This window comes from Dryobates pubescens (assembly GCF_014839835.1).
Source record: "Dryobates pubescens isolate bDryPub1 chromosome Z unlocalized genomic scaffold, bDryPub1.pri SUPER_Z_unloc_1, whole genome shotgun sequence".
Lineage (NCBI taxonomy): Eukaryota > Metazoa > Chordata > Aves > Piciformes > Picidae > Dryobates > Dryobates pubescens.
Window position 1 is genome coordinate 278,454 of NW_026530690.1, and position 20,620 is coordinate 299,073.

A 20,620-nucleotide genomic window follows, 5' to 3' on the forward strand; every position below is an offset into this window, starting at 1 on the left:
CCCAGCGCTGGCCAGCCTCCAGCCACAGCGCCAGCAGCGTCACCAGCACGGAGTAGAGTTACGCTCCCTGGGAGCCGCCAGCCCTCCGCAGCGGCACAGACAGAACACAAGCACAGAGAAACTCCCTAACTCAGCTCTGCTGCCAGGCAGAGCGGCCTGGGGATACTCACATCTGAAGTGAGCTCGCAACAGCCCTTGTCAGCGCGCCCCGGCGCAGGCACTGCGGCTGGCACGCAGCGCAGCCTCATTTCACTGCATGGGCATTTGCTCCGGGAGGACTCGAAAGCAGAACGGTGTCAGCGGTGCCGAACACTGGGAGGTGCAGGGCCAGGGCTCTCTCTGGACACTTGAGCCCCTGTTTGCAAGCAGCTTGCTTTCAAAAGACAGAAAGTGACCAATCACAGGAGAAATGGAAGCCTGGAGGGATAAAGCTGCCAGCAGACAGCACAGTCACCTATTGTTTTCGGCAGACTGCGAGCCAAGGAGAAGGAAAACATGAACCGCTTCCAGCCAGCACCAGTGCTGGAGATGGCCTTGTGGAGGCACAGGTGCCAACAGCACTCCTCTCCTCCTCCAGATAAAACACTGCCCAAGGACTCACTCGCTCTTTGCCCCGAAGCAGCAGCTTGCATCACGCAGCCTGCTTTGATTTGGGATAGAAAGGGAAGGAAAGGTTTTGGTGGTCTGGGAACACGAGGAAGAACTGGAGTTCTTGCAGTGGAACCCACGCAGGTACTGACAGTGAGTACTTCAGAGCACAGCCCAAATGCTCAGTTCAGTGTCTCCTTGCCCTGTAACCCTTAGCTGGCAGAACTCTGCAGCCCCACTGTATGTGCTTCGTTCAGGAGCTCAGAACACTCTGAAAGGAAGCAGCTCCTCACCCACAGGCTGCTGCCCTGTCAAGGGGGTTCTGAGCCCAAGGGCAGCCTGGGGCAGGTCCATAAGCAGTGGCCAATGTGAGGCCAGCCTTCCACACAGCCTGCAGGATCTGAAACGAGCACACCAGAAGTGTCCTCTCTCAGCTGTCACGGCACACAGTTCTCTCTGGACTGCATTACTGTCACACAGGGACGCCCCGCGCATGCCACTGCCCTCCGCTAGCCAGAGCGACGCCTCTGCCCTCCCCAGCCAGCCCCCCGGCACGGCCCGCCCCCACTCACACGCTCTGCCTTCCAGTTAGGGTACAGTGTGGCTGCCCCAGCACTGCCTGTCCCAGCTGGCCACGGCACAGCCCCCAAAAGCCGGCAAGAACTGACCAAGGGTCTCCTTTCATTTCTGAAGGCACGGGGCAGTTGCAGCAGTGCAAGTGGTCTCTGTGGTCACTGCATGTCATAAACCAGCTCAGGCTCAGCCCACTCCAAATGCACACTGTGCAGATTTACCAGTTTGCTGCCTCCTGAAGATGGGAGAATCCCTTGGCTCCAAGTCCTCATGTGCTCTAACTTGCTCTCTATTCAACAGGCAGGCAGAGGAAAAGGCTGGCTTTTGAAGACCAGTGTCTCCATACTGTTTTTTTCAGGTGGAAGGATCTTCATGACAGCCTCACAAAGCAGGCTGTGCTCCCCCAACCAAACATTAACCACCTGATCTCACAATCAAAGGCACTTTTAGGGTTTTCCAACAACAGACTCAAGAAGAGTCACTCTGCCAGCCTAGCCTGCCACGGCACTGGCACATTGAACCCCACGTGTCCAGAACACCAGTGGCACTCCACAGCTGTCTGTGAAGACAGAGAGGCACAGCAAGGTGTTGGGACACCTAGAGGAGCTACTGCATCTGACACAGGAAGTTCACCAGCATGCTGGGCATTGTGAGGCAGCAAACCCAGAACGTACCAGAGAGCAGTTTATTGCCACGACCTTAAACCTTCACAGACCGTTTCTCACGTACAAGGTGCAGCTCAGGTAACCACATCCCACAAAGGCCGCACAAGTAGTACAGGGTGCAGCAAAGAAACAGTAAAATTATCTGGGGAGGAAGCAGCTGCTTTGAAAGTGGCAAGAAAGGTTGGGACTTTGTTGGCTTGCAGTGGCAAAGCCCAAGGAAGGAGATGTTGAGGTTTCCCCTGTCAGGACCACTGTGGGTTAAGAAGGACCAGCATGGTGCTGCCCTTGCATTTAATGCTCTGTTAGTCTCCACAATGGATGCTTTTTATGCCTCTATTTGCAGTTCTTGGCACACTGAGCAGACATCTGAAAACTCCTTTCAGATGTGCTGCTTTTCCATCAGCTGTAAGAGAGCTCTGTGATTAACAAGACACAATGCAGAGGAGGTACTCACCAGTCTGTTCTCATCAAACACTTCGAAGAGCAGGCGATGGTTGGTTGGGTTCACCTAGGAGGGAATTCAGGCAGTGTCACTTGGAGCTCACACTAACATGGCTACTCCTTAACGTGGGGACTAAAGCCAGGCCAGTAGGACAGGGCTAGCAGGCTTCAGGCACTTCAGCTGCAGCACTGGAACATGTGTTCTAAGCCCTCCTATGACTAGAAATAGCCTGGCAGCTCCCATGAAAAGCTCTCCCTTGCTGTGCTCCATGCAGGACAGCTACTGCACTTCTCTTCCCAGAGCAGCTCTGCCCAAGCCATGCTGCATGGCTCCTGCAGGGCAGACAGCCGGGGTTAGGCTGCAGCCCCCGCAGAGGAGCATCTCTGTGCAGGGCTGAGCCTCTGGAGCCGGCAGCGGCGGGCGCCAGGCTCCGCTCCTTTCCCTCCAGCCCAGCTGGGGACGCCTGCTTGGTAAGAGTTGTCCACTTGAGACCTGGCTGAGCTTCTGCTGCAGCTCTGCTGTGTGATGGTGTCAGTGCAGAGACCTGCAGCTCCAGCTTTGGCACCCAGGACTGATGAACTGGAGCTGCATGGCTGGCAGGCAGTGCCGGGAAGCGCCGGGAGCACCGGCAGGCCCCGCTCCGTGCTGGCTGCTGCTTCAATCAATTAACCCTCTGCATTACTTTCACTTTCTGACCTGGGGGCAGTGCCAGTCCTGGCTGGGGCAAAGAGGCAAACCTTGGCTTTGTCAAACAGATCCCATAGGAGCTCTGGGACAGGTAAGTGCTGGCACCTTGCCCATGACAAATCCCCATCTGTGACAGCCTACAAGGACATCTTTTCTCAGGCAGCTGCTCCAGATTAGATGTTTAAACCCCTGAAACTCTACCTAGGCTGCTCTTGTGAGAGCTGCAGCTGTGCTGCAATTAACTCTTCCTCCTTTGGAGAAACGTTCCCAGCAACAAAGTTTTCCTTCAGTTAGGAAGTCCTTCACCACTTCAAACATTTCACATCACGTTTTCTGATACAAGCTGCTCCCTTTTAGCTATAACTTGGTTCTCTCTTGAAGCAAAATGGAGAAAGACTAAAATGAAACTACAGGGGGGAAAGCAGCACCTTTGGGCATTTTTGGCCACTAAGGAGAGGCCTTTTCCTGTCTTCCTTCTCCACGTTCCTGTTTCAGTATTTTTGCCTCTTGGAAGTTCTCGTTCACCTGCCGCTGCGTTAAGGCTTTAAAGCCACAAACACTCTGCTAAAACACCATTCCGAAGTTAAAAGAGTTTGTCAGATGAATTGACTGAAAACTGTCTTTGAAATCTCAGATTGTGAGGCAGCTCATTCCTGAAGCAGCTCAGGCCAGTTACTGCTGACCACTGCAGGGGCAGAAGACAGTTACACCAGGACAGGCTTTTCTCCGTGCGACAACAGCGAGTCGCATAGTGCCACACGATCAATTGCAGCCATTAGCAGAACGTCTACAAGTGAAAGGGAACTTACCCTGAAGTAAAATTCTTCATTCCACTTTGGGTTCAGCGTCTGTAAGGCAAACACACACAGCTGCACACTGCGGCTCCCTTAGCTTTGCCATTTTGCAAATATCAAAACGTGCAGGGAAGTGCTGAATTTGCAGAGAGAAAGACAAAGGCACGAGATCAAGAACAGGAAAGAGAGCAGAACAGTGCCACCAAGTTATTTAGCAATCCTCTACTGAGTAAACCAAACGTGGGAGGACACTGGAGTCAGATGATCCTGAAATAGATGCCAGGTATAAATAGGCTTCTATGAGTAAAAGGCAAATCACAGCACCTATAAAAATAAAACCTGGAGATGTTTCGGTTCATTTAAACCCAGATTGTTAAAAAGCAGTTCCTTCGAGATAAGGACAACTTTGGGGCTACTAAAAGGACAGCTGCAGGGAGAAGGAACAGAGCCAAAGGAAAGGTGATTTCCTTTGAGCAGGTGTGACGCTGCTCATCTTCCTCATGCCTCCGGAGGCCTTTCAGTTTGTTTAATAACCTGAAACGTTCAGAACAAGAGATGCATGTAGACTGCGGTCTGGTGGCACCAAATAACAACTTGAATAAAAAGAGGAGTGCTACAAACATCAGTAATTTGGGCCATTCCCTTCAGGACAAGTTTAAAACCAAGTATGACATGTCCCATGCTTTGCTGCCAAGCCCTCGCCTCGTGCTCTCACATGGCAGTTACCAGAAGAGTCGTCACTAAAGCTTGGCTCTGCACCCACCAAAGCCTTGCCAGAGCAGAGGGAGATCTCAGCTGTCCACCCTAGCTCCTCGGTGGAGATGCAAGGCACTGACCACATCCGGGGGCAGCAGCTCAGCCACGCTGCCCTCCTCCCCAGCACAAGAGTCATGCTGCAGCACATCCATAGCAACTGCACAGCCTCCTTCCCTCTGCAGCTGGGGTGAACCTCGCCCAACCTGAAGCACACACCGGCACGTGAAAATCCCACTCTAGAAAGGTGGGGGGCAAGGATGCCAAAAGGAAATGACAGCATAGAAAAGATCAGACCCTGAACCTACAGCAACAGCTGAGCAGGTGGTTAGCAGCTGCACTCTCAGAAAGGTTTTTCTTTCCTGCTTGTCCTAAACAACCTCAGGACAGAGTAGGGAAGCATCTGAAGGAAGTAAAGCCCATTGTAAAGGGTAGGTGACAGGAACGAAAGGTGTGTAGGTGAAGGGCAGGCACAAGGGCTGGGGCTGAGGGCAACTTTCAGCTTTCCTACCAAGATCAACGGCAGTTCCCTTGACTGCCATATGCCTCACGGGGGGCTGGCGCCGGCAGGAGAGCTGTGTGCAGCTGGCACCAGCAGGGGGATTCCGAACGCTGCCCACCGCGGGGAGATTCTGGGACGGGCAAGTGCTCTGGGTCCGCCAAAGGCTTCTGCACTGCTGTGCAAAACCATCGGTACGCTGAGTGGGAAAGCACAAAGGCAAAGCTGCAGCAGAGGAGCACAACGCTGGAGGGAGGGCCCCAGAAATAAATGCAGGAATAGCTTCCTCAAGGGTGTCAGCAGGGAAACAACAAAAAGCCTCCACAGCAAAAGAGCTGCATCCTAAAAAGGGCAAGTGCCACACAGATAACAAGCTGCCAAGAGTCAAGCTGGGTTAGATGTGCCACAGGATATCAGAAGGGGCACTGAGAGGGCTTCCAGCCACACAACTAAGAGCAGAGGGGCGATGGTGCTAAGCCTGAAGCTCAGTGAGGAGACCAAGCCCCCGCAGACAGAGCAAACAGCCACTGCAGAAAGCAAGCAGCACTTCTAGCAGGCCATTCAAAAGGAAACAGGAGGCATTCACCACATTCACAGCTGTGCTACCCCAGTGTGTGAGGGAACAAACTGCCTCAGACAGGCCAGAGGAAGCTAACCTTCTCCTGATAACTGCTCTTTCAGAGTAAGGACACTGTGCATTAGCCCCTTTGGCTGCACCCAAGCACTGCCTATGGTGAAGCTGCAGCAGGACAGGTATCAGACAACTGTCCAGCTCATGGAAAAGGGGAATAAAAAGGCCCCTGCAGCCCTCTCCTCTCCAAGGCACTCCTGCAGGACAGTACCACACAGAAAGGGACCCGTAGGACCGAGCAGGGCAGAATGAGCAGAGTAAGGAGCTAGTGAAGGGTGAGATACCACCAGAGCAAAAGAAACGTTACAGAGCTGAGGGAGATCGTTGCCAGTCTTTCAGAATCACTCCTGAGGCTGATTTTGCTCAGTTTTAACTCAGTGGTTTTAACTTCAAATCAAGCTGCACTAATGACACCTGCTATGTACAAAACACATGTCCAGTTGCATAGGAAGGTTCTTGCTTTGAGGACAAGTCCTGAGGTGAAAAGTAAGGATTCAAACCAGAAAGGACTAGCTACAACTTTCCAATAGAGAGTCCTTGTTACTGTTATGGAAACAACTGAGGCAGTCCGGGCTTTAAGTGACAGTTACAAGCAGCAGTGAAAAAAGGCAGATCCCAGGATTACATCAGCAGCAGCTGCCCTCTGACTATGGCAGGGTTGGTGTGCAAACCTCATCCTGCTTCTCCTCCTTCCCAGGGCAGTAGCCATGTTTCTCTCTGCATACAGTCGATACCATCCTGTCACACCTTCACTCCACCTTTTGTCATTTACTGTGGCCTTCTCAGCAGCTCTCTTGCCGCCACCAGGCCTGCCAGGTACTGCCTCAGAGCAGCAGGAACGTGGCAGCCTCATTTCCAGTCCCACACCATTTCAACCTCAGGTTTCACAGGTGTAGGAGCGGAACACGTCCTGTCCTCAGCGCTTGTGCTGTTCCACCAGCAGCGTCTTTTCAAACAAGGACAGTGTTATTTGATCAAGAATTAACAAAGAACTACAAAGGCAACTGGAAGAGAGCAGGAGGTGCGGCTGTGAATTCTGCTTGGATCTCCACACCACTCTTCCAGCGGCACCCGGCGCTCTGCTTCCCGAGCGGCGCCGCCCGGAGCCCTCACTGAGCCTCCTCGCTGTGGTGTTCCGCAGTGCTGGCTTCAGGTGAACCACTGCTGAGCTCCAGAAACATGCCAATGCATTATTTTTCCCTTGCTTTTCAGACACATGATGACTTTTCCTCTCTGACATCAATACAGGTGAATTAATAATACCCCCCCACCACCAAAACAAAACAACATCTTCCAAAATCTCAGGGCCTAATAATGACAAACACTCCCCAGTGGAATTCTGGGTTCATGGCACGGAATTAAGAAACCAAGCAACATTTCACTCTGGTTCCAGTCAAAAATGGAAGCATTTCCAGTGTGGTCCCAGGCTCTTCTGACAGCACATCTCCCGTTACTTGGCTGTGTTCAATTTCCACATTAGGGAAATACTTTGAAAATGGAAATTTTGGAAGGGAATGCTAAAGAATTATTACTTTTGCTAGAAGTCAAATGATCTTTAAAGTTTCTCAGTTCTTGATTTCAGTCCAATGTGGCTTGGGCAGGAGAAAGTGAACAATGCCGTGAGATCTGATGAGGCAAGCTCCGGAGGACTCGCAGCGGACAGGGTCCTGTCCCCAGGCCCCACGCACTGAAGATGCTCTTGGTTTGACTCCCACCTGGGAAAGCCTATGGCTCGTGTGCAGTCTGAGGTGCTGTGCTGTACCACAGAGGTATGCCCAGCACTGTGACCCCTGCAGAGCCCTGCAGCAGGAGAGCACACACCTACCTTTTTGATGGTCTTGGTCTGCACCAGAGCAAGCTCTCTGTTCTCATCTGCTACATACAAGGAGAGTTTCACGTACGGGTCGCTGCAAGAGAAGACACCACGGTTAATGGGGACACAGCTTCACAGACACAGAGAGGTTCAGCACCTCTTTGTCCCTGCACAACAAGTGTGTGGGGCTGGAACTGTCAGTGAACCCTCACAACTGCAGACTGAACACGTGCTGGAACCTGCTCAGCTCAATACCGACTGCAGCACTACTGAGCCTTTGGCTGGCAGCTTTGCCCCCCGGCTATGGACACAGCAAACGGATGAAAAGCTGCCTTTGCTGCAAACACCACTGACCCCTCTGCCTGCTCCAGGAACAGGACAGCCTGAGCCAGACTGAAGGCTACCAGCCAAGCTCCCACTCTTGAGCAGGAGGGGGAATCTAGCCCAGTGATTAGATACTGGAGACCGTTTAGTCACCTGCACCTGCTGACCTGAACACTGAGCTGGGCAGACACCATAAGCTGGCTGAGCTGACACTGCTGTGAGTACAAGCCTCACACCTCACCCCACACTGGCCAGTCGTTCTGGCCCTTGTGTTCGCCCTCTTCACAGGCAGAATGTCTCTGCATGGAGCTGTGCACAGGAAGGGATCAGGAAAAGGACCCAAGCTGAAAGCCACAGGCAGTGAGGCAAGAGCAGCTCACTCTGCAGCCTGACTCACTCCACTGGGTGAAAGTGAGAACACTTGCTGTTCTGGAAGGAGCATCAAGGGAAAGGGCAGAAGGTTTTATTTACTTCAGTCACAGTGTCATCTTAATGTTCCCTAAAGCCTGCATCTGACTTACTGTCAACAAATGCAGCACTGCCAATAAACAGAAAGCAGCACTTGTTGAGGAGGTCTCGAAGCCATCGAGACACTGCCAGCTCGGCTCTGCCTGTGGCTTTCGGAACGGCAACGAGCAGTTAAAGAGCAAAAACTGTTAAATACAGCATAAGGAAACAGGAGAGAGGAAAGGAAACAAGACCTGAGACTCACCACCACCATTTCCTATCCAGAAGCTGTGCCTGGTAAGTAAACAAGCCCACCCCAAAGAGATCAGCATCCCTTAAAAGCTTTTCAGAGTCCTGTGAGGCTGGCCCCACGAGTGGTTCCCCTCCTCTCCCCTGGGGTCCAGAATGGCATTTGCCAGATGTGCTTGAAAGGCAAGCTCTAGCAGGGGGGCTGGACTGGATGATCTTCTGAGGTCCCTTCCAGCCCCTGAAATTCTGTGAAACGCCTTTTGCCCACGCCCCAGGGATTATTTCTATCTTTTAGCCTACAAGAGTCGGGGGTGGAGAGCCCCACAGGCACACGTGAGGGCAGAGAGATATTTTGGTGGCAAAGCTGAAGCCGCCTCCAGCTGCAGCACGTAGCGTGGCTTGCTCTGCAGTGGGAGCAGGCCTGCTTGCCACATGCTGCTCACAACAGCCCTGCTGCTTCAGGGGAAGCCAGGCTTGCACCAGGCTAGCACAAACCCCAGGCATATTCCCTCTGTCACCCCTTCCCCATGAACAGGGAAGGAAGTCACCAACACCTCACCTGGCTGAGTTCCCAAGATGCCAGCCTTGTCTGCTGGGTGATTCTCTGACTCAAAGAGATGATGCAAACAAAGCCACAAGAGGCATCCTTAAATATGGTTAGAATGAGGTCACTTCAACAACGTTTCACCAAGAGCAGCAAACCAACATTCTAAGGCAGAGTCCCTCTCACAGTCACTAACATTTCACCCCATAACCACTTGCCCTGGGGAATTCCCCGTTCCTGCTGCTGCAAGGGAGCAGTGCAAGTAGACACACAGAGGCCAGCTCCCAGCAGTGCTGCAGAGCAGGCTGCCTGCACTGCTCTGAGCCCGGGCTTCAGCCTTGGCGTCTGTACGGCATACAAACCCACCACCAGCTTCTCTCCAGGAGACACCAGGCTTTGCTCCCCTGCCAGCCGAGTCTCCAGTACCAAAGGAAGCAGGAAGCACCTACCCAGGCTGGAGCAGAGGAGAAGAAAGCCTTACCTTGTTCTTCACTGCAGAGCCAGCCTTGCAGTCCACTGCCTCCAAGCAGCCCAAGCTCTCCCCTCCCCGCTGTGTCCCGGAGCCGTCTCGCCGGCCTCGCTTTGCCTTCTAGCTCTTTATTTCCCAAAGGCAGGCTCCCACCGCACCCAGCACTGCAACAAACCTAGCAGGACTTTACTCCAGTGCTGCTAGAGATAGTGACTCACATCACAGACAGCTGCAAAGAAGTGCCTGTGGGTGAAAAAGGGAGCTAAAAATTCTCTCTCAAACTCCACCTACAGTGTCCCCACCGTTCTGGGGTGCTCCTTTAAAATGCTGTGTTGCAGCAACAAGACCAGAGCTCTGCACCGAGACCCTCCCAGAGCATAAAGACAGGCTCGGCTTTCTGACAACAGAAAACACCTCTCTTGATCTCACAGCGAGGTGGAAGTGCAGACATGCCTCTTCCATGTTCCTGAGGCCATCTTTTGTGTCCCAGCGAACGCTCTGCCAGAGAACCCGCGCACACCAGCCCCTAGGTCTGAATCCTTCCCGTGCCATTTCACCTCCCAGACACCTTAACAAGTCCTAAAATCCAGCGTGGAAAAGAGAAACAAACCAAAGCACAGTTCAGTGACAGCTGACTTCTGGAAGAGGAATGCTGGAGAGGAGCTGCAGGCAGCATCCCCACCAAGGAACACACACACAGAGGCTGCTCAGAACAGGCTTATCCAGCCCGGCACGGACCGCGGGCCAGTCTGAGCCTCTTCAAACGACCTAACTGAGCACTGCTGCTGAAGCTGGCTCACCCCACCCCCTGTCCTGTCCCTGTGCTACCCCTCTGTCAACAAACACTTGCCTCAGCCACAGAGGGGAAAGAGAAGGGGAAATGGTCCTGGGTTACGCCTGGGTAAGCCCTCCCTCAGCCCACGCCGTCCAGCTCAAACTAGCAGGTCCCTCAGAGCTGGTGGAAGGTGGAACGTCCCAGTGGCACCTGTGCTACAAAAGCCTTGGAAGTTGTTAGGAGGTGGCAGGCCAAAACTCTTACACAGCATGAGCCATCAGCCTGGCTTTGTTAACCCTGGCTGGTAAGTGCATGCTCAACCCCGCTGTTTCTCCTTGCAGTGCCACATCTCGTTCCTTGCTTTCCTCTGTGGCTACTGGAAGGGTCGTGCTCTGCAGGGTCACTGTGCGCTTAGCCCCCGCCCCTGGCCAGCCAGCCTTCAGCTGGAGCTCCTGAGGGATGTGGCATGGAAGAGCCTGCAGCCATGAGCAAAGGGAAGCAGATCATCGGCTCACTGCCCAGACCCAAACTCCAGCTGTTACTGCTCAGAAATGCTCCACTGCTCTTCCCCCAGCTGCATGCACCGAGTCTGAACGTGCCTGAGCAGCCCCTTCCCAAAGTTTCTCCCAGCAGCACAGGAGGCACTGCCAGGAGACTGCAGTTCAGTTACAGTCTCTTTTCACATCTAGAGCTGCTGAAGTTGCCAAAAGCTTCCAAAAGCAGCAGGTTTTGGTAGACAGGAAGTTTACTTCATTAAACCACTAAACAACAGAGTACAGCACTGAGCACCACAGCAGTGGAATGAGTGTGACCCAGTCCAGCAACACCTCCATCAGGACCTGCACACCTGCTCAGCTCTGCCTTGCTCTCCCCAGCCTTCCTCCCACCTCAGGAGGCAGCAATACCCTGCAGCAAGCCACACTCCCAGCACAGGGCAAGGTCTGCACTGAACGTGGTGCAGGCTCCAGTGGCACCATCAGCACCCTCACACCAACACAGGCTGCAGCTCCACGCCCTGCCTGCAGCTCCATGCCCTGGCTGCAGGCAGCCTCCCTGTGAGGCAAAGCACAGCTGTCCCAGGCTCTCGTTCCCACCACAGCTCTGCCTTCTCTCACCCCAGCATATCCAACCCCACTCTGCAGGTGCCAGCAGCCTCCCAAGGCAGTCACAAGCAGGGCCCAGCTGCCCCTCTGCATGCCACATCCCCCGACACGGGCACTGGCTGCCTCCATCTATTTCCCTCCGTTCTGGAGCCCGAGGGTTCCATCTCCTCACGCTGTGCTTGAGTACTGGATGCCTTCCCAAGCCTTACTGGTGGCCTGTAGCGGTCACTGCTCACCACACCAAACCCCACTAGAAATGCCCCAACCCCCCCAACAACCCCACCCTCATCAGCCCCCACCACCACCATGTCCTGGGCTGCTTCCCACCTCGATGCTGCCAGGGCTGCTCCTCTCACTTCTTCCCTCACTTTCCTGCTCCTCTGCTGGCTTCTGCCCCACTCCTGGCCAGGCTCTCCCTGAGGGGCTCAGCTGTGCCCTGTGCTGAGGGCAGCAGAACCAGCAGGATCTGGATGCAACCTGCTGGAGCCAGCACAGGGCAGCCCCAGCTGCCCCCAGGCTGCTGTAGTGCCGCAGCTGGCACCCAGCCCTGGACACCCTGTGTGCCCAGACTCCAGAGCTGGGTTTGAGGAGCTGTGGGCATTCCACAGCACTTTCTGGGCAAGTGTAAGGTGGCAGCAGGCAGCTGGAGCCATTCCTGTCCCCTGGCCGCACAGGAGCCCAGCTGGCACCAGCTGCAGTGCCCAAGGGACAGCACCCTGAGCACGCTCAGCTCCGTGCGAAGTGCTCTTCCCCCATCTGACCCCCAGGCCAGGGGTAGGGAACTAAACTGGCTCAGCACGTGGCACAGCAGGGCCATGGACACACAGCTCTGCTCTCCATCACAACCAAGTGCTCCCCCACTGCAGTCCCATTAGAAGGCCACAGCAGGTGTGCAGGGTTAAGTGGACTCTTGGCATCACAGGGGCTGATAGCCCTGTGCCACTGCCCGAGGGAGGCAGCAAGGGGAGACCCACCTTCAGCAACAAACTGAACAGCAGCAGGCTGTACCCCCAACAGGAGAGGAAACCAAAGGCAGCCCAGAAAGCTCCTCCTCATTTTTGAGAGGCCAGGGAACCTGCTGTGACTCAGCTCCCAGGACAGGGAGCTGTCACAGGAGCTGTTTACCGAGATGGATCCAAGCACAGGCCCTGTGGAGGGCTGGGGGCTGCCTAACAAAGCTCTGCAGCTCCATCTGCAAAAGCAGGCAGCTGCTGTCAAACGAGGCAAAGGGAGGCTGCAGACGTGAGTCACCCAAGAGCAGCTTCAAGAGCAGCCCAGAACCCTGGGGAAGAGGAGCTCAGCCTTGTTCTGGTGCGCTGTTACTCACTGCTGCAAGAAGGCTCTGATGGCATCGACCATCCACCTGCTCCTTCTGGCCAGGGGGGTGCCAGGGGCGCAGTGGCAGGGGCAGGGCAGTGACTTCCCCACAGGACAGCAGCCTCCAGCATCCAGCAAAGGTCTCCCTGACACACAACTAACTGCTGCAGTCGGGAAGGGACCTCTCAGGTGTGCTGCAGCTGCGGTCACTCAGGGGCACGCCACAGCCCTCCCTCTTGTCGTTTCTGCTCTCTGCAGACATTTGTGCACTCTCACATCTCTAAACCATCCCCACACAACAGGGTGTGCTGCAGGTTACACAGTGCAGCTCCAGCCCCACCTGTACTGGGGCTCTGTTACAGCACTGAGCACAAGGGCTTGGAGCACTCACGTCAGAGCTCAGTTTGCAGCTCAGGGGTGAGGAACAGCTCACAGTGCTGCTCCAAACTCCACATTTAGGAGCAATGGTCTCTGCTCCATGGTGATGCCAGCAGCTAGGCCCCTGGGGGTTCTGTTTCAAAACACAAGTTTGGGCAAAACCTAAACCTTTTCAAACGAAGAAAACTCAAAGCCCAGAGGTGCACCAAAGCCCCGCTCACCTCTATGGCCAAGCACACAAGGATGGCTCACAGGTATTAAATGTTCCCACAATCACATTTTGATCTTCTGACAGTCTGGGCACAACAGTGCCACACCTGAGTACCACCACAGGCTTCCACACCATCCTGGATTTCATGGTGCTATTATTTATGGACCTCTTTCTGCATCAACTTATTCCCATTCAGTCCCAAGCTACCAAGCAGAGTCTGATCTGTTTATTCACAAGATAAGGGCTCTGCAGCAGCACTTCCACATACCTGCTGCAAAGCTCCTCACAAGGCAGCCCAAACCCACAACCCTCTTCACCCTGTTTGCAAGGTGTGGGGGGTTGAAAGGAAAGGCCCAGCTTTCCCTCCCCCACTAAGAAGAGGTAAGGGAAGAAAACCGCAACTCGCCCAGCCGGTGAAAGCGACAGGGAACCTGCTGTGTTTACAAAGCAATGCTGGCAGGGAACTGAGGCACACAAACATACAGAAATATACAGCAAAGAAACAAAACAGAAACCAGACCCCCCACAGAGGGGGCTTCCCCCTGTGCCCCCTTCACCCCCCCTGCCTCCCTTCTTCCCCAAACAGGAGCAGAAAGAGCTGAGGGGTGTGAACAGGAGCCGAGAAGGCCTGGGTACAGGGGGGTGAGCAGCTTATTAATGCTGATCTGTTATTTGGCCAGAAGCAGCCCAGCTGGAAGGGAGAGCGAAGGAAGGAAACCGAAAGTTCCAGCCGCTCTGGGTCTTCAGATCTCACTGCCATATACTAACCAGTGAAACTCGTTTAGGATGCCAATATCTACAAAAATATTCAGCCAGAATGCCCCTTCCTTAAAGGCACAGCCTCAAACGGTCACACAAGGGTAAGGAACAGAAGAGCCAGACCTGGGTCACCCCCTGGGGGCCCTTCACTACACAGTTGAAAATGCAGCTGCATTTCCTGCAGGCATGACTGCATTTCCTTCTCCTTTAGCTCCTCTCTGTAAAGCAGCTCAAGGCCACGATTTCAGTCCCTTCTCACCAGAACAGCAGCACCTCAACCTTGAACCCCAAGAGCCCTGCTGCAGCTGCTGAAGCATCTTCCTCCCCACTCTGCCCCAGCCCCCCCTTGGGCACCTCACAGGGTCTGCAGGCAGGCACCCACTTGCACACTCTGTGATTCTGAGTCCACTAAAAAAGGGAACCATCTGTACCCTGTCCCCAGGCCACTGCTGATGGCTTCACAGCCAAGCCCTAAGGCTGACTGCTCCTTGGCACTGTGGCCACAGCAAGCCTTGGGCCAAGGGCACAGCATTCTCCCCTCCCAGCAGTGGAACAGTACTTAAGGAGCAATAAATGCTTGCCCTGGCCGAAGGAAAAGCCCCAAGCAGGCTTTGGAGTGAGATGGGGCCACAGCTGTACAGGCACTTGGGCAACACCATTGCAGGCTCACCAGGGTCAGCAGAAACAAAGCCTGCAGCACCCTCCCAGAGCCCACATCCCAAAACTCAGCTGAGAGCTACCCCAGCATTCCTTCCCTCCTCAAACACAACCAGAGCTGGCTGAGTGGATGTTTCTCCTTCTGGCAGAGAGCACTGGCAGGCACAAAACCACCAATTGCAAGCCACCCTCTGTGGGCTCCTGGAGGCATTCTGCTATTGCCTCACAAGCAGCTTCGGCATTTTCCTCTTCTGAGGCACTAATTGCTGCCTTCCTTTCTCTGAGCCCCACGGAACAGCATGTGATTGGGAGACAACGGATTTGAAACCGAAGTGCCTGCCCTGACGTCCCTTCTTCAGTAAGAATTGGTTCCACTGCTGGAACCAGATCTTCCTCTTTGAAAGGAACAAGCGGTGTGGACTGGCACTAGACGGCTCTGATGTTTCCCTGGCGCTCAGTGCAAAGCTGCCAGAGCAGCAGAACACCTCCCAGCTCGCTCAGGAGAGCTGTGAGAGAGGGACACCAGCACGCTGCAAGCACCAACTCTCTCTAGCCACAGAGGAAAGCAGCGTCAGAGCCACGTGAAAGCTGCATGCCAGCCAGCGCGCAGGGCCTGCACAGCACCCCAGCCCCGAAAGGGGAAGGCAGAAGGGAACACTTCACACACACACCAGCTCCCCAGAGGAAGCCTCTCCAGCTGGGGCCAGCCCCGCCGCTCCTTTCCTCCACAGCTGTCCCCCCGCAGCTGGCGGCAGGAGCTGGCGATCTCTGCTGCCCTCTGCTGCCCGCTCCCGGCATTGAAGCGGCGCTGGCAGCGCTCTAGGATGCGCTGGGACCGTCTGGAGCTGCCTCCTGCTCCCCTCTCCCCACTGCCCGCGGCGCTGAGCACAGTGAGGCAGCAGCTGCCCTTCCATTGCAGTGCTGGGACAGCCGGGGCTGAGCCATTCCCTGCGTGAACCCACTGCAGGCAATGGTGCTGGGAGTTCAGGTCTGTAGGAGTAAGAACTCTTGTTTGAGTCTTGCTGTGGTTCGAGCAGCAGAACTGAGATTTTCTGGTGGTAAAAACCAACAGAAGTTGTGGGTGCAGCTTTTTCTCTGCTGAGCTGGGCAGTGAGCTCTGGAGAGCTCTCAGGAGGCAGCTCATCACCAGCCAGAGGGGCTCTAGAACTGCTGGGTTAACTGTGGAGAGCAGCTCACTTCAGTTCATCTGTCTGGGCTCGACAAAACAGCTGTCAGCTCGGGGAGGACGTGCTGGCTTTAAAACCCAGTGCCGAGGTGGCACACGTGCTAGGGGGATAGTTCCAGGGGTACAGCTGTCACCAGGGAGTTTCCAGTTAACACAGGATACTGCACAGCCCGAACTGGGGCAGAACTGGTGACACTGGACTGAAGAGAACAGCCTAAAGGTAACCAGCTGCTGGCCTGTGCCCCATCACACGTGCTTGCCTCCCACTGGCAGCCCACAGAACACACAGCAATCAGTCCTGCCTCACCTGGGGCAGCCCTGCTCTCCAGGGGTACAGAGCATGGCTGAGAGCCCCACAGGAAGCCCTAGCACCAACATCCCTGCTGCTGAATCTCCATCCCCTGTCCCTAGGCAGTGCCTGTGTCTGCAGGGCCTGCATGGGGAAGCCTCAGCCCTGCTGATGCCCAGAGCACCACTCCTGATGTGTGAGCACAGACAGAGTAGTAAATAATAGTAATTGTTCAGTGTGTGGCATAGCCAGCATTAATCACATGGCAATCTGCACTCCTTCATTACCCAGAACAATACAAATAGGAGCTGAATTCATTAAGACATTACATTTAAGGAGTTGAGAGGGAATTAACAAGGAAATGATTTCATGGGCCAAAAAAAGCAGAAATGGAAAGCACTGAGCTCCCTTTATTGTCACAGCCTGCAGAACAACAATGCCAGTTTCTCCAGAGCTCTGCACTGCTGAGAGACCTTCCTTGCATTCAGCCAGGCAGGAGAAGGCTTTCAAGGGCTGCAGGCAGCATTTCAGAACAGCAGAGCTGATGAAAAGGGGCCAGGCACAGCCAGCGAGATGCAGAGCCCAAGGCAGGCCCTGCAGTTAACCTTCCACAGGCACAGGCTGGCTGAGCTCTGCACCCCAGCACTAAGGGGCAGGGGAAGCTGCTCCTAGTGAACAGCTGCAGTACTCCAATCATTACCTTGGCATTCTTCACAAGGGGTAAAACCTAAAGCCCTGGGGATCCACCAACAAAATCCAGCCTCTTAAGCATCCCAAGTAAGCCAAAACTCTGTGGGAAAGGGCTGGACAGAAGAGATGTAGGAAAAGCAAAGCTAGGGCAGAAATCCAGCAGTCCTAGGGCACAAACCCAGCAATTCCAGGGCTACTATCTGCAACAGGAATCTTGTTTCCTCTGTGCCTCAGCCCTGGACATCCTCCACAAACACCGTGTCCCACCCCATCAACAGGAGCTGCCTCTCTTGTGGCTTACAGTCAGCACCAAAAGCTGTTCCTCAAAGCATCACAGCTGGAAGAAGACAATAAACAAGGTTTGAATTGCCATAGTCTGCACTCAGCCACCAAAGGAAGGTTTGTTGCCAATTCCACTCTGAAATGGCAGTGGATTAAGCTTTTAATTGCTGCTTTGGTGTAGCTGCAGGCTGGATGTGCAAGCTAATGAACAGTCTGTAAGCATCATTAAAGAGACACAGGCAGCTCCCCAGGGAGGCTCATTTATACATTAAGAAATTAGTCTCCACTAAAAGCTAAGTTGGACACCACCAACCTCAGACTGATAAAAATCTCCTAAGTAGATTGGACCATTTGCAGAACAAATGCCCTCACACTCAGGCTTGAGACAGCCAGAACATCAAACCTGAACGAGGCTTCAGGGAAGAGAGCTCAGTCCTGCCTTCCAGCCCCATTTGGCTCCAGAGCCAGCTGCTCCCCCAGCACCTACCTGGCTTGGCTCTGTAGGTTGTGCACAGCAACGCCTGGGCCTGGAGCACAGCTCCTCCTGCACCTGAGACAACACCAAGTGTCTGCACCTTCCCACTGACCATGGCAGCCCAGTGCTCTTGTTGGACAGCTGGATTGGCCAAAGCCAAACTATACTTTGCTTGTCCCACCTTTAGGTGGGCAGGTGAAGAGGGAAGTAGTCACCTGAAGACTGCTTTGTGCCCCCCAAAACCTTCTCTTTTCCCTCTCAAGTCCCCAGTTAAAAGCCAGGCTGGCTGAAGGCTCACCTGGCACTGCAGCCTGGGCTTGCCACAGCCTGGCAGACAAGTTCTCAGTCATTCTCCCTCAGCTCTTCCCTCCATCAGTCCTTACTGCCAGCCTGCTCATGGTGAGGGCCAACTGGCAGAGCTCTCCTCGCCTCTCTCTCTCAAAGGTACCAGATGCCACAGTGGCATCTGGATGTGTCCAAGCCCACTCACATCCTAGCTGCCACCTCAAAGCTGCAGGCCTGGCACCCAAGAGATTGTACTGGCCCTCAGCAGGGCAAGCAGAGCTTCCCTGATGAGGCAGAGGGTCCTGCTGCCTTTGGCCCTGCTTGCCTCAGGTGGGGGACAGCCAGGAGTCATTTTAGGGGCTGCCAGATACTGGTCCACACAGAGCTGGGGCTGGCTGAACTGGGGACCAGCCTCAGAGAGCAGCCACTGCTGTGACTGAGGCTCTCCTGCCAGCACAGCCCCGAGTCCCACCCCTGCCATCTCTCATGGGCTCCCCCAGCACGTGTGAGCCGGCGGTCAGACAGAGCCCTTGCTCTGCCGGGCACTCAGTGCACACCACCTACCTGGCTCCAAAGATGTCTTTCTTGGCTAGGTCGATGCCAGACACCACCTTCACCCTGAGGATTCGAGACTCCTCCTGTTGACAAAAGGAGAGCAGGGGTCAGTGCTTGCTCTGCAAGTCACTGGGAACAGCAACAGTTCACAAGAGGTTACGGCGGAGGGCTCACTCACAGCTTACCTGCTAAAGAACAGCCTGGACCCAAACACTCAGGCCCCTTGGGAGTTAGGTAGGAGCAGAGTAAAGCAGATAACAACAATGACATCATCACAAGTGCAGCACAACAGGCACAAAGCAGAAGGCAGTGTGCTGAACGGGGCCTTCGCAAACCCTGAGCCACACTCCCAGCAGCTCTCCGGAGCCGTCTCCTGCCCCAAGGGGGGACACGCTCAGCACACGTCTGTGGCATTGTTGCTCTTGGTCAGAGGTGGCTGTGCTCACACAAAGCCTGCACCCTCCTGATGGCACCCCTGAAACCTGCCTCAGCAGCTGGCTCCACGGGCAGCTCAGAGCCACCTCTCAAGCACAGGAGGCAGTGTCTGAAGATGCCCATTGCTGGGCATCAGCCCGGTGCCGAGCGTGCCCCTTCCTCCCGGTGAGCTCCCGAGGAACACTGATAGGAAGGCTACCGTTGGCCTCCTTGGCCACCCTCTTTGGCCAGATTGTTTTTGCTGCCGAGGGAGGCCACCAAGGCTCAGCCTGGAAGGGATCCTGCAGAAACAGGTTCTGCAGCCACCCATATCAGCTGTACCTTTTCTCCTCTGATAAGCCCTCCCCAAGTGCAAGACACAGGCTTCAGTTACAGTAACCTGAGCCTCTGCTCCCTGGAGCTGGCTCACACAACAATAACATTTCCACAGGTCTGCTCTGGCACAGCCACGACACCTCAGCTGTTTGCTTTAGATAGCTGAAAGCACGACACAGATTTGGGAACCTTCTGAGCTCACTGGGAAGGTCAGGAAGGGAAGCCAGACCTGCCCAGTCTGATGCCACTGCTGGGGAAGGAGCCAGAGCCAGACTGCCGCAGCCAGGGAAACTGGAGCCTGCCTGAAGCCGTCTGCACAGCGAGTTCCAGCCCCACAGAGCCTGCTGTGAGCCGCCTGCAGGAAAGCAAACTCCCGAGGAGCTGAGCCCTCTCTGAACGTCTCTTTGTTGGTGCTTTCTCTTCCCAGCAGCTCCAGCACCGCCCCAGCTCTCCTCCCCGAGCCACCTCTCTCAGCTGCGATGCAGCCCGTGCCTGGGAGCACACAACTGCTGTTCAGAGCCCAAGTGCTGCTGTGGGACGCTGCTGGCAGCCCGAGATCACAGCTCGGAAGCCTCCCTGCAGTTGTTTGTGCCCTCACCCCTCTGAGCCCAGCCTGCCTCCCCGCTGGAGCAGGCTGCCATAAAGCGCTGGGTGAGGCATCAAGGCTGCCATCCACTGCTGCCCACACTGCTGCCCTGCTAATGATTAACACCAGCTTATGGGCTCTTGCCTGCCTGAGACACGGCAGGGGGTGCAGAGCTCTCCTCTGCTGAAGGACAGCCTCTGCAGACATCGTGCTCTCACCTGCAGTACACTTGGCCCTGGGGAGGGCTTCACTTGGCTCCACCTAAATCAGCTAAAACTGAAATCCAAGCCCCCAGCAAACCCCCGAGCAGCCCCCAGCTTAAGGAAGTCAGGGCAGCAACAAGCACAGGACGTGGGCACGGCACAGCCCCCGAGCCGTGCGCTGCTTCCCCGGCTGAGCCCCTCCAGAGCGACCCGGGAGGGGCAATCTGCCTCCATCCACAGCAGCTAGCCCCGAACAGACGGTCTGCAGACCCCAGCCGAGCGAGCTCTGGAGCACAGGCAGCGGAAGGCCACCGGCGCCGTGAGGGAGCTGGAGGTGACAGCGTCCTGCGGGACAGGCGACCCCGCGGCACAGCCGGCGCCCACCCGGCCCCGGCCCCACGGCCCTGACCCAGCACTGTGCAGCGCCGGCGGCACAGCACCCCCGGACCCCTGCGCCCCACCGCCGGCGGCACAGCACCCCCGGGGCCGCCAACACTCACCGGGCGCTGCGCAGCGGTTTCATAGAGGACCCCCCCGGCGCCGCGGCAGCTGCGGGGCCGAAGCGGAACCGTGTCCGGGGCAGGCAGGGAAGGTCCCAGGGCAGGGCAGGGAGGGGAACAGGCAGCGCTCTAGGATTGCAC

General features: G+C 55.4%; 1 protein-coding gene across 2 annotated transcripts in view; it reads right to left on the reverse strand.

Annotated features, from left to right (window-relative positions):
• NEDD4L (NEDD4 like E3 ubiquitin protein ligase) overlaps positions 1 to 20,620 on the reverse strand; it is an 81,231-nt gene that overhangs the window by 43,714 nt on the left and 16,897 nt on the right. For both annotated transcript variants that reach the window (XM_054179283.1, XM_054179282.1), the window contains exons 2-5: positions 18,450 to 18,523; positions 7,458 to 7,539; positions 3,765 to 3,803; positions 2,281 to 2,334 (exon numbers count right to left, since the gene is read on the reverse strand). In XM_054179283.1, the coding sequence (XP_054035258.1) occupies positions 2,281 to 2,334; positions 3,765 to 3,803; positions 7,458 to 7,539; positions 18,450 to 18,523 (249 nt within the window). The remainder of the gene's footprint in view (positions 1 to 2,280; positions 2,335 to 3,764; positions 3,804 to 7,457; positions 7,540 to 18,449; positions 18,524 to 20,620) is intronic.